Here is a 12,559-nt window from a genome sequence, read left to right as displayed (position 1 = left end):
ACGGGGATGGAGCAGCCCTTTCCGGGGATGGGTCAGTTTCGCCTATGGCTGCCACACTCCCACCTGCCCTTGCCAGCAGCCCATAGCCACCCCTGTCCGTTCCCTTCCTGCCCCCCTATTCCAGCCCTGAGGAATCCCGCAATCCCAGCCTTTGTCTATCCTGATTGGTTTATTGAAAAATTAAAGCACAAGCTCTGTCTATAGAAACACAAGGACTCTGCCAGCGATTTACAAGGCCTCCGGTTGCTCCCTCTGCATCCCCACCTATGGCCGTGCCACCCGCCTGGGCCAGCACCCGAGGGAGCAGGGAGCACCCAAACCCCCTCCGGCCTGAGCCACGGGCCCACCTTGTGCTTTGTGTGGCACCCACATGGCAGCGGGGACACCCGGACCTTCGCCTGTCCTCCTGCCCACTCCCACACTGGAGAACCAGAGGATATTCCCAAAGGGCAGTGCCCCCCCGATCCAAGAGACGTTATGGGATGTGCACTGATTTCTGCCCGTTCTCAGCCTGCCCTACCCAGGCATGAGTCTGCAGCAGGCGAGGGGACACTTGGGGACAAGCTGGGGGTGTCTGTGCGTGCGGGACGGCGCAGCGGGAGAGGGCTCCGCGGGGTGGGAACGCAGCTTTCCCACCTCGGCGCTGCCTTTCGCTCCTATTCGGGATGTTCCCCATCCCAAAGCCTGCAGCCCTAAAGGGCGACGTTGAATTCTGTGACCAAGAAATCAATGTAGTCCTTTTCCTTCAGCTTAAAGGCCTCGGCGATGATCCGGGCGGCTTCCCGGTGCTCCTTGCCCCGCAGCCCCGTGCCGTTCACCTCCAGGATGACGTGGCCCACCTTCAGCTTGCCACAGTTGTGTGCTGAGCCCCCGCGCTGCAGGACAGAGGTGGTGAGATCCCGATCCCAGCACCCATCCCAGGGATGTTTTGGGGGGGGAGGAAACGAGAAACATTTCATGTTGCCAAAAGAAGGGATAAATTTGGCTCCCGTTTTGCTTGTCCCAGTGGAATGGCCAAGAAGAACCAAGGTGGAGTTGGCTTTGCTGTCAGAGACTTGAGTTTTGCCTCAAGTGAGCAGCAGAGGAAGCTGCTGTTCCCAGCCATGCATCCACCCCACCATTCCCGCTCTCCCAGCCCTCTATCTGAGCAGGAAAAGGGAGCTTCCAGCCACCTGGAGACACCAGAGCCAAGCTTTCAGAACTGGCAGACCCCCTCTGGATCCACAGCAAACCCTCGGCTCCCAGGACATGCTCGACGATATGGGGTGCTCCATGGGACACCAATGCAACCCTCAGCAACCCCCCTGCAGCAGAATGATGCTGACAACAAGGGAAGATGCTATGGGGGCAAAGTGCACCTCCAAAATCCCCCCTTCTCCCAAGGAACAAGGGATGGGACAAGAGGAACCGGCCTCAAGCTGCACCAGGGCAGGTTTAGATGGAGCTGAGGAACAATTCCTGCCCCAGAGGGTGCTCAGGAGGAGAGGGATGGGCAGGATGTGCACTGAGTCCTACCTGGATGGTGACGATGCGGGGCAGCGGCTGCCGCGTGTTCGCTCCCCCCTCGATGGCGATGCCCAGGGTCGGAGCACTCTTGGACACGCGGATCAGGCACGATGTGGGCTCCAGCAGCCCCGGCTGGGGAGAGATGGGCAGTGCTGCTGAGGGGTACCGGGACCCATAGGATGGGATGGGGATGCGACGGAGCACCCCCAGTCCCCAGGATGGCCCTAGCAGGGGCTGGGGTAGGGATGGAATGGGGATGGGTTGGGGATGGAATGGAGCATCCCCAGTCCCAGGGATGCCCCTGGCAGGGGCTGGGGATGCGATGAGGGTGAAGGCTTCCATCCTTGGGATGGGGTGGTTTTCCCCATGGCTGCTGTACTCCCACCTGCCCTTGCCAACCCCCCCATAGGCACCTTCCCTTCCTGCCCAGGGTCACCCCATACAAGCAGGGTCACCCCAAGGAAGGCTCACAGGAGAGGCACACACACACCGCCTGCAGATGCTCTTTGACTCTCGACATTCCGTGTGCAGGTCTGTGCACGGAAGCACAGAAGAGGGGGTGCATCCATGGGTACCAACCCTCACCGGCTTGGAGGCTCCTTCTGCCGCCCCATCACTGCTCCGGGCCTCCTGGAGGCTTCGGCTCTTCCCAGAGATCAGCTGCTGGCCCTTGTCCCTGCTGCTCAGCTCCACGTCGCCGATGTCCACCCCACTGTCCTCGCTCAGCGTCTGCCCGCTGTCCGAGAGCTGCGACAGCGTGGAGGCTGCGGGACAGCAGGCACGTTATGGGGTTAGGATGCCCCCAGGGCAGGGACATCCCAACTGCTCCCAGCAATGGGCAGGGCCCTTGGGATTTAGACCTGGACTTTGGAGGGACGTTCCCAAGCTTCCAGTGTCTGAAGGGGGCTACAAGGATGCTGGAGAGGGGCTCTTCATCAGGGACTGCAGTGATAGGACAAGGAGTGATGGGTTCAGACTGGAACAGGGCAAGTTCAGGTTAGATCTAAGGCAGAAGCTCTTCCCTGTGAGGGTGCTGAGGTGCTGGCACAGGGTGCCCAGAGAAGCTGAGGCTGCCCCATCCCTGGCAGTGCTCAAGGCCAGGTTGGACACAGGGGCTTGGAGCAAGCTGCTCCAGTGGAAGGGGTCCCTGCCCGTGGCAGGGGTTGGAGCTGGAGGAGCCTTAAGGTCCCTTCCAACCCAAACCAGGCTGGGATTCTATGATAACAGCAGCGCTGTGCACAGGGAGTGCCCAGCAACAAAGGGCCTCAAGGATCCAACCCAAATCCTGAACTGGGATGGAATGAGGGGGTGATGGGTTCAGGGATGCTGCTGGAGGCAGGCTGGAGGCGGCCCATGCTCCACACCAGGGTCTGGGAGGGGATGGGGACAGGCCCGGGCAAAGAGGAGCTGCCAGGTAGGAGCTTTCTCCCCTCTGAGGACGAAGAGTGTGGGTGCAGACCGAGAGGAGCACCAGGGAACAAGGCCTGAGAGCACCGCAGAGAGGGCAGCGGGTGCGGGACACCTCCCGGGGCTCGGCGGAGCCGGGCTCACCCCGCTGACACCCCGCGGGCAGAATCCGACCCGCGCAGTTCAGAGCGGGTCCCCCGGCCCCATCCATAGCCCCGAGGTGAATGAGCTGCAGTGGCAGGACGGTGCCACAGGAGGGCGACAACGCCCCCCGCACCGGTGCCCGGGCACGGACGGCAACGGGACATACCCGAGCACCGCAGCCCCAGCCTAGCGGAAGCAGAGCTCATGGGGGGCAGGACCGGCCGATCCTGAGGATGCTGCAAGGGCTGGAGCAGCTCTGCTCTGGAGCCAGGCTGGGAGAGCTGGGCTGGGGCAGCCTGGACAAGAGAAGGCTCCTGAAGGGGAGACCTGAGAGCAGCTCCAGTGCCTGAAGGGGCTGCAGGAAACCTGGAGAGGGGCTTGGGACAAGGGCCTGTAGGGACAGGCCAAGGGGAATGGCTTGAACCTGCCCGAGGGGAGACTGAGCTGAGCTCTTAGGCAGAAGCTCTTCCCTGTGAGGGTGCTGAGGCGCTGGCACAGGGTGCCCAGAGAAGCTGTGGCTGCCCCATCCCTGGCAGTGCTCAAGGCCAGGTTGGACACAGGGGCTTGGAGCAAGCTGCTCCAGTGGAAGGGGTCCCTGCCCGTGGCAGGGGTTGGAGCTGGATGAGGTTTAAGCTCCCTTCAACCCAAACCAAGCTGGGATTCTCTGACTCCACAAGCTGTTTTCTGAAAGGAAACTCATCTATGATGAAGAGCAAACCAAAGAACCAGGCACAGCAGCACTGATCCAGGCTCTGAAGCTTTCCCCCCACCCTACTGACTAGGAGTTTGGACCAAAATGGGAATGTTTTCCCCTAGAGCTCTTCACCAGCATGTGCCAGAAGCCTCCATTCCCAGTGGGACTGAGGAAACCCTTCAACCAAGCCTCACACTCCAGCAGTCTGATGCAGGTCTTACCCTCCAGCCCCTTCCTGCCCTTTACATCTGTCACTTTTCTCTTGAGGAGCACCCCAGAGAGGGTTCACTTTGTCACCCCATGGCTGATAACGCGTCACCCACCTCTGGCCTGGGGCAGGGGCCTCACTTCATTGACGTCAGGCTCGCTGTTGGGCTGGTGCACCTCCACCATGATGAAGTGCTGGTTGGCCACAGCCTGGGGGCTGCCCTTGTCCGGAGGAGGGGGTGCCGGGTGGGACGGAGGAGGAGGCGGCGATGGGGAAGGGGGGCTCTGAAGCCCACCAGATGCAGGCCCCTCCGGGGATAGGCTCTTTAACCTGGTTGGGGACTGGACCCTGGGGAAGGGCCCGATGTGGTGCTGGCTGACCAAGGAGAGCTGAGCATCCATCTGCCTCCTGGAGCCGTGCGGGGCTGGGGAGATGGTGGCATAGATGGGGCTTGGGGCTGACTCCTCGGTGGATGCGGTGGCTGTGGAGGTGATGCTGACCGTGTCCTTCTCGGGCTGGCTGGGGGGGGGTGTGGGGTGCCGGGGGGCCATGAAGAAGAGGCCTGACTGCGAGGACTCGGAGGAAGGGCGCTTGGGTTTGTCCTTTCCTTGGGTCCTGTGCTGGGCAGAGGAGGGGGCCTGAAGCATCTGCGGGGCTGAAGGAGGAGGTGGAGGCTTGAAGTTGGGTGGCTCATCGGGGAAGGAGGAGAGGTCATCCTGCCAAAGCAAGGACACTGTTTAGGACGTTCCCCAAGCTCAGAGCCACCTCCGTCTGCCTCCTCATGGTGACGATGGCAAAAATGAGCTGACTTCCACAGAAACACCCTCCTGACCTTATTGACAAGAACGTAACTCACACATGAGGGTGATCAGAGCACAAACCACCCAACGTCTGCTCTACGCAGAAGCTATCCAGCCAGAATCCTTCCAAACCAGTCTAAGTTGCTTCAATAACATCCATGGGGTGCTGATTAAGCAAAGAGCTACAGAAGTGGAGGCAAAAATCAGCATCACCATTTTACCTCCATCTCCAGTTTGATGCCTTACCAGGGAGACATCCGGCAGCGTGTTGATGCTGCTTTGGTGGCCATCTCCACCTCCCTCCAACTCCGATGTGTTCTGAGAGGGCAAAGAAGGAAGGGAAAACCAGGTTAGAGCAGCACTGAGCACCCAGCACAGCACCGGCCCGATGGGGACCATGCAAAGTGCTCACCCAAACCCCCCCATGCAAGGCCAGTCTTTCACCCAAAGGGTTCTGTTTCCTTGGAGGTTCCCTGCAGACCCACGCATCATCTGAGCAAAGCAACTGCGCTGGGATCCAAAGCAAAGCAGCTTTGTCGGGATACAGGCTCTCCCAAGCTAGGAAGCGTGCTCAAAGCATGCTGTGAGCCTGCAGAGGAGGATGTGCTCCTCTTAATCCAAAGCTCAGCTCCTCCTGTTTGGTTTGGAGCCGGCAGGTTCAATACCTGCATCTTCACTGGGATAAGGGCAAGAGACAAGTGTAAAACCTCCCTCCCTTGCAAACCAGAGCAGTGAGATGCAAGCAGAACCTGCTGCCACTGCTTTCCCATTAGGAGGCAATAGGCAATGTCCCAGCACAGCTCCAAACCCATCCCAGCTCCAGCAGGCAAGGTGTGCGATGGGAATCTGTCAGTCTGCCTGTGCAGGGGCAGTTGTCAGCAGGATGGACCCAAGGAGAGGACACGGATGTGGTCAAGCAGAGCAAACAGGCACCTTGGCTGAGCACCAGCAGGGATGGGAGCACATGGGGTGCGCAGCCAGGGCTGAACCCAGCTCCTCCTGACTTCAGCCCAGAGCCAGGCTCTGCTGCTGCCTTTCCCATCCCCAGCTCCATCTGGTTCCCCTACAAGGCCCTGGACGAGCAAATCCACGCTCAGCATCCTTCTCCCACAGCCATTCCCAATCCGGAGTGGCGCTGCGCATCATTCCCAGGGCTGTTTGCTCCCTGGTGCTGGAATGGGACGGGTACAGTTTGTTTTCAACCGTGTGTTATTTACTGCAGGGTAAACAAGGGATTGGCTGAGGAGCTGCTGCAGCTGCATCCCCCCATCCGCTGGAGCCTGCTGCTGTGCTGTGAGATGTCAGCATCCCGGAATAGACACGGGAGACAATGAAGAGCATTAGAGAAGCAGCCAAACCACCGATGGGAAGTACTTTGAGCTCCCTGGCTTCGGAGAGAGCCCTGGAGAATGAGAACTGAAGGAAAAGGCTTGTTCAGAGAGCGACAGGTAAAGCCTGAGCTTGGGAAAACTCCTTCCTCTGGCCAAGGCTGATGCCATCCTGTATCCTCCACGTGCTGTATCCCAGCCCCGGCTCCGTGCTCCCTCAGCACCCAGGGACACTGGCACTGAACTATGCAAGCAGCAGATTCTCCTCTCCCCACGCTGAGGACTTTGGGAGCAAAAGCAATCCAACAGCAACCGCTCCGGGCTAGCCAGTGCAATGGCTTTTAAGCTGAGCACATTTGCTTTCATGCATTGGCTATTTTAAGACAGCTTGCTTGGATTTACCTTGGAAGAGCCATTGGAGCTACGGTGCCACTGCTCTGAGAGATGAGTACTTATTGAGGAGGCTGCTCCCTGCCACCAACCCTGCTCCTTTACCCAACCTGTTTTCCAGTCTCTTATGGAAACTGGAGGCAGGTGAGGCTCTTCCAGCCCCTCAGATGGAAAACTTTGGCCCTTCCTATCCCGGAGCCCAGGGCAGGAGCAATGGAGCTGGAAAGCATCTTTCTGTCAGAGCATCTTTCATTCAGCCAGCCAGTTTCCATTCACTGCTTAAGTGATGGAGGAGCTCCCAGCTCCCTGGGGAATACAACCCAAGCTTTCATTAACCTCACAGCTCCAAAGGAACCCCTTATTTTCCACTTACTGCTAATGAGACCTTTGCAGAGCCACTCAGCCTGAACCCTGCAGGGTTCACTTTGGAACGACGGCACCATTCCATGCTCTGCTCCCCTCCACTCTCCCCTTCCCTTTCCCCCCCCAGAATGGATCCACAGGTCCGGAGGAGCCCCAGAGCCCTTTCCGTGTCCCAGCCTGAGCACAGAGACCTGACTCTGGGGGCTCTGAGGGTGACAATGGCACCCACGTGGTGGCTTCCCCCTGTCTCTAACCTCACTGCCTGAGAGGATCATGCCAAGCACATCCACGTGGGATGGCTGTGCCTGTCCTGGTTGGGTCAGAGGGCACTAGGAGCCGGAGCAGCAATAACAGGAGATATCGGTGAGGAAGTTGCCCCCTGTTCCTCTGCTCTGGTTCTGCTCTCCCTATGGGGACACAGAGATCATCTGCCAAAGAGGCTGTGGATTCCTGTGCTTGAGATTCACTGCCCAGGGAGAGGAACAGCTCAGTGCCAGCCTCTCCTTACTTATACGTCTTGTGGAACAGAGACCAAAGAGACCACAGACAGACAAGGGTTTAGCAACAAAACTGGGTTACCTCCTGGAGCCCAATCCTGCAGCTTCAGGGAGCTGGAAGCAAGGCAGAGCCTGGGGGATCAGGCCCTTGGAGGAGAAGGCACCTTCCAATGGCAGCATCTTTGCTGGGGGTAATGCTAACAACGAGGGCTGGGCAGGAGGCAGTGCCCAAGGAAGTGCTGCCTGGCCTGTGAGCAGTGACAAACTCATCCTGCTCTCATCAACAGCTTGCACCTCATCATTGCTGCTACAACCCAATTGTCATGGAGGCACAGAACAACGTGTACCACGGTGCCTGTGATAAACTCCATCTGGGAACACCAGAGCATCCTCTTGTAGAGCAGTGCTGCTTCCAGAGGGGGCTGGGACTGGATGAGCTTTAAGATCCCTCCCAGCCCAAACCAGGCTGGGATTCTATGTGTGACAGGATGTGACCATCATGCTGGTATTCAGCCAGGGTGCCCATACAGCAAGGCAGCAGAGCAGCAGGTAGAGCAGGCAGCAACAGGAGGGGAAGTGTGGGGTCCGTCAACGCTCCTGGCCCTAAAATTAGCCCATCTTTGAGCTGCCTGCAACACACAGGGCTCCAGTGCAAGCAGAACACGGGGTCTGGCTCAGAGCAGAGTCTTGTCTGCTCTGCAGCACCACGGCCTTAAGCTACGCTGGAGCAAAGGGACTGGAATGGCTCAAGAGGGCTAAGGGATGAATCGAGGCACTGTTCACGGGGTCCCTGTTGACATGCTGGTCCCTGCACAGCCTGTTCCCTGCCTCCCTCCCAGCACCCATTCACACACGCACTCATCCCCTCTGCTATGGCAACCGCAGCGCTCCAGCAGCCCCTACCTCCATCAGGTCTATGAGCCACAAGAGCCGCTCCTGGGGACGTGCAGGGGGAAAAGCAGATTGAAACAAGCACAAAAGCAAAACAGACCATCAGGGGGGTGCAGGACCAGTGAGGGAGACAAGCAAACCCAGCACGAAGCATCCCTCCTCCCTCCAAACCCATCCCACAAGATCCATATCCACCTGCAGCCAGTGCTGGCCAGGGAGAGCAGCAAGAGCTCAGGGCAGGAGAAACAGTTTGGGAGCTCTGCCCCTCATGTCTCCTGCTAGCTAAGACAAGTATCCATCCACCATGACGCTCTCTGCTTGGCACTTGGTCCAGCAGCAGCGGTGACAACCACCTCGTGTGTTAGCATTCCCAACAGCCCAGGCAGAGCTTGGAGCGGGGCATGTTTCATGGGAAGAGGTGCCCCACTGCCAGGGAGGAGCTGGGGTGAGACCAAGGGACACCCGTACTGTTCTATGACTCTATTTGAGGGATGATTCAAGCAGCGTACACACGCTCTTCTCCATGCCAGCACAGCGTCCTGGTCTCCATCCCTGACCTCAGGGCTCGAGTGCCAGGTAGGGCTGGACCACTGCTCACACACCAGGCCAAGCAGCCATGCTTGGTGCCATGGAGCAAGAGCAAGACCTTTGTTTTTCTTGATCCAGAAAGCATCTCACTGTAACCCATTGTGAACAGAGCACAGGGCTTTCCTATGGGGTTTGTGAAGTCAATGGGACAAAAGCCCAGCTCTGATGCTCTGAAGCTCTCTGAGGCCTCTTGGGATGCTGGACTGACCCATGCAGGCAGGGACAGCCCAGGAATGCCCCCAACTCCCACCCTGCCTGCACCTTCTGCACCACATTCCCACTCTCCCTGGCCCTGCGCTGGTTTCCTTGGCATCCGCTCCTTTCATGAAGGTTTTCATTTCCAAGGCTGCTGATGCATTTATGGTGAAAGGCATTTGATGGCCAGGAGATTAACGTGCACTTGGAGGCGATTACAGGCACTCAGTCAGAGGCTGCGTGCAGTGAAGGGAGACGTGGGAGAGCTGCCACTCAGTGCTGGAGAGTGGGCAGGGGCGTGCACAGGCCACCGAGGTCCCTGCTGGGATGCAGAGCAGGCAGCAAACGTCTTTAAGGAGGTGATTCAGGCACCAGAGCTGGGGAATAGCAGCAGGCACAGAGGGACACGTCACTGAGATCCCTGTGTGGATGCAGCTTGCATTGCACAGGGGACAAGGCGACAGCACCAGGTCAAGCCCCCATGCAGAGGACAGTCACATCGCAGTCGCAGCAGCATGGAGATACCAAGCACATGTCCTGGCACCATCCAATGCACCTACAAATCACACTGCTGCACCCGGATAAGCTCTGGGGAATCCATCAGGCAAGGAATCCACCATTTCTCCTGCGGGTGCAGCGCCTTTACAGCCCCACAGGGATACGGGGGGGCTGCAGGGACTCACCCGGGCTGAGCTGACGGTGGTGGCAGTGAAGTGGCTGCTGGAGGAGGAGACGGTGTCGCTGTAGGACATCATGGAGTAGGAGTCGGTGGCCACGGAGGGCCCCGAGGGCTGCCGCGCCTTCATGCACTCGATCTCCCTCTTCAGCACCAGGTTGTCGAAGCGGTCGAGGTCTTGCGGGGAGATGACGCCGCGCACGTCCGAAAGCAGCGAGAACTGCGCAGGAGACAGGCACCAAGGACAGGTTGGAGCACGGCCTCCTTCCCGGGGGCCTCCCACACCGTCCACCAGTGGGAATGGGATGCGCTGGCAGGTAACGGAGCCTTTGGTCAGGCGCTGGCACGGGGTGCCCAGAGAAGCTGTGGCTGCCCCATCCCTGGCAGTGCTCAAGGCCAGGTTGGACACAGGGGCTTGGAGCAAGCTGCTCCAGTGGAAGGGGTCCCTGCCCGTGGCAGGGGTTGGAGCTGGATGGGCTTTAAGGTCCCTTCAACCCAATCCAACCCATTCCATGTAGTGCATGAGGAGGTTTGGTCCTAAACTTTAGCAGAAGCTCCTCTGCTACTGAACACCAGCCTCCATCCCCCGTAGTGCCCTACATCTGGATTTTGCCTTCCACCCTCACTGCTGTCCCTGAGCAGATAACCTTGGAGACTTATCTGCTGTGCCAACGGCTCTGCTCAGTCCACCAGGAACAAGGAACCATCCCAGACCATGGTGTGGGCCTCACCTTGGCGTGTGTGTTGAGTAGCTCAAAGAGCGCCATGACCAGCGCATCCACAGAGATGTTGCCTTCCTTGTACTCATCGAGGTAGTAGCCCATGGTGGCCCGCTCCTGCTCGTTGAGGAGGTGCCGTGCCTGCTCCTCCAGCATGACACGGGTCTGGTTCACCATGGTGCTCAGTGTCACCTGCGAGCCGGCCAGGCCCCGATAGAACACAGGCTGCGGGAGACAGGAGAGAGGCTTCGGCTTGGGATACCAAGGAATCGGCTGAAAGGAGGGAAGCAGGGATAGCCGGGCTGCACAGGAACTGCTCCTCGCCCTGGGCTCTGCTGCCAGCCCTATCCCAGCACTACAGGCTGCTGCTCTCACCCAACTGCCTGTGCCAAAGGGAACGGAAGGGGAATGCTTCCAAAATGACCAGAGGGAGGCGTCCACAAGGCTTCACCAGCATAGCTGCACACTCAGTGTCACTTGTTCCTCTAACTCCAGAGCCAGCTTATGCAGAATAACCAAAGCAGCTTCAGGGCTCTGCTCACACGCTGTCCCTTGGCCAGCTCTTGATTCAATAGCAGGCTGCATTCCCTTCCTGGCAGAGCTGGGGAAATGGGGCCAGGAGGAAAGGCAAGCTTCCCATCTTATAGAAAAGGCACATTCGCCCCCACTGCAAGCTAAAAGCAGAGCCTGGTAAAGAAAGAGCTACTGGCAACCAAAGGAGCCCAGGGAGAGACGAGCCTGGCTGTGGATGAAAGGCTTCTGCCTTGGACAGGGATTTCTAAAGGGAGGTCCTTGCTGCTCCCCTCCCAGGCAGTGCTGGCAGAGTCCACAGAGGGGTATGGAGCCAAGACCCTGACTATCCTGGAGACGCTGCAAGGAGTGAACACTGCACGGAACAGCACAGAGCTGTTATCAGTGAGAGCCACCTGCGGAACCTCGCTGCTTCATTTCCATTTCAAAGACAGGAGCTCTGCAAGGAGGTGCTGACAGAAGCCCTGCTGGCACTGCAGCTCTGCTTCCAGGCAGGAATGATCCCAGGGGCTGGCAGGGCCCAGAGGCAGCCGGCATGCAGAAGGCATCGGAGTCACCTCCGTGGGGTGCAGGGGTCCTTGCCATCAATGTGACCATTCCCAGGCTGGAGGCACCAGACGTGCTGCAGACCCACCACCGGCACAGGAGAGGGGGTCATGTCACCGCTTGTAGAAACACAGCTGGCAACATGAGGTGGGGAGGAGAAAGGCTTGAGCCAGGTAAACCCCATAGGACCAGCATCCCTCTCAAGCCAGGAGCACAAATCCCTCCCTCCCATAGAAAACAGGAGACAAGAATGGTGATTTCGTTTGCCAAGGCACCAGGAAGGACTTGTATCTCTTACCCTGGCTGTCACCTCCGCAGCACGGTCACCCACTGCCCTGCGAGGAGGGAGAAGAGCAGTTAGCACCGAGCAGCGTGTGCCCATCACTCACTGCATCGAGCCTGCCTCCAGACCTGTGATGTTCTCTCCTCTCTGTGCCCATAAGGGAACAGGGAAGGGGCAGCAGTGTGCTCTAAAGCCCTGATCCACCTTCCAGGCCAGAGATGCTGTCTTCTAAGCCCCACATATGGGGGCCACATGCCTGAGAAGCCACAGTGCTCCTATGGACTGGGTGCCCACGCACCTTGCATCGCATCTGGCTGCCACCATTCCGGGTACTGGAGCTCCACAATACCCAGCACATTCCAGGTCCTGAGGCTCCACGCACCCCTTGGTGACTGCGTCCACCACAGAGGAGCTCTGTGTTGATAACCAACCCGCACGGGGTGCGCCAAGCACGTACCCTGCTGAGGTGACGAGGGTGTCCCCAACCTGGGAGCTCGCTATCCACCTTGTCTCATCCACGGTGGTGCGGGCATGGGGCAGCCTCCCGATGTCCTTCACCGTCATGATGAGGTGGCGGGAAGACTTGAGCAGCTTCACGGCCTCGTCGTGGGGGATGCTGAGGAAGCTCCTCCCGTTCACCTCCAGGATCTGGTCTCCAACCTGTGGAGTGAGGATGCGGTGAGGCTGCCACGTCCTGGGGCTTTCCTGCTAGGGATACGGCTTCCGATCCCACCAGGGAGGAGCTGCTCTGTCCATCCCACCTCAAACTGGGGGGATCAGTGAGGGAGATGGG

The 12,559-nt window shown here is 58.9% G+C and overlaps 1 protein-coding gene across 2 annotated transcripts in view; it reads right to left on the bottom strand.

Annotated features, from left to right (window-relative positions):
- Window positions 1-150: 150 nt before the first annotated feature.
- WHRN (whirlin) overlaps window positions 151-12,559 on the bottom strand; it is a 37,715-nt gene continuing 25,306 nt past the window's right edge. The window contains exons 4-12 of one of the 2 annotated variants that reach the window (XM_065695881.1): window positions 12,224-12,426; window positions 11,782-11,818; window positions 10,419-10,631; window positions 9,695-9,907; window positions 5,006-5,077; window positions 4,075-4,675; window positions 2,086-2,270; window positions 1,516-1,638; window positions 151-875 (exon numbers count right to left, since the gene is read on the bottom strand). In XM_065695881.1, coding sequence (XP_065551953.1) covers window positions 693-875; window positions 1,516-1,638; window positions 2,086-2,270; window positions 4,075-4,675; window positions 5,006-5,077; window positions 9,695-9,907; window positions 10,419-10,631; window positions 11,782-11,818; window positions 12,224-12,426 — 1,830 coding nt within the window. In that variant the 3' untranslated portion in view covers window positions 151-692. The remainder of the gene's footprint in view (window positions 876-1,515; window positions 1,639-2,085; window positions 2,271-4,074; window positions 4,676-5,005; window positions 5,078-9,694; window positions 9,908-10,418; window positions 10,632-11,781; window positions 11,819-12,223; window positions 12,427-12,559) is intronic. The other variant, XM_065695882.1, reaches the window with a different exon arrangement.

This window comes from Lathamus discolor, chromosome 15 (genome assembly GCF_037157495.1).
Source record: "Lathamus discolor isolate bLatDis1 chromosome 15, bLatDis1.hap1, whole genome shotgun sequence".
Lineage (NCBI taxonomy): Eukaryota > Metazoa > Chordata > Aves > Psittaciformes > Psittacidae > Lathamus > Lathamus discolor.
This window is presented reverse-complemented; position numbering and strand designations above follow the sequence as displayed.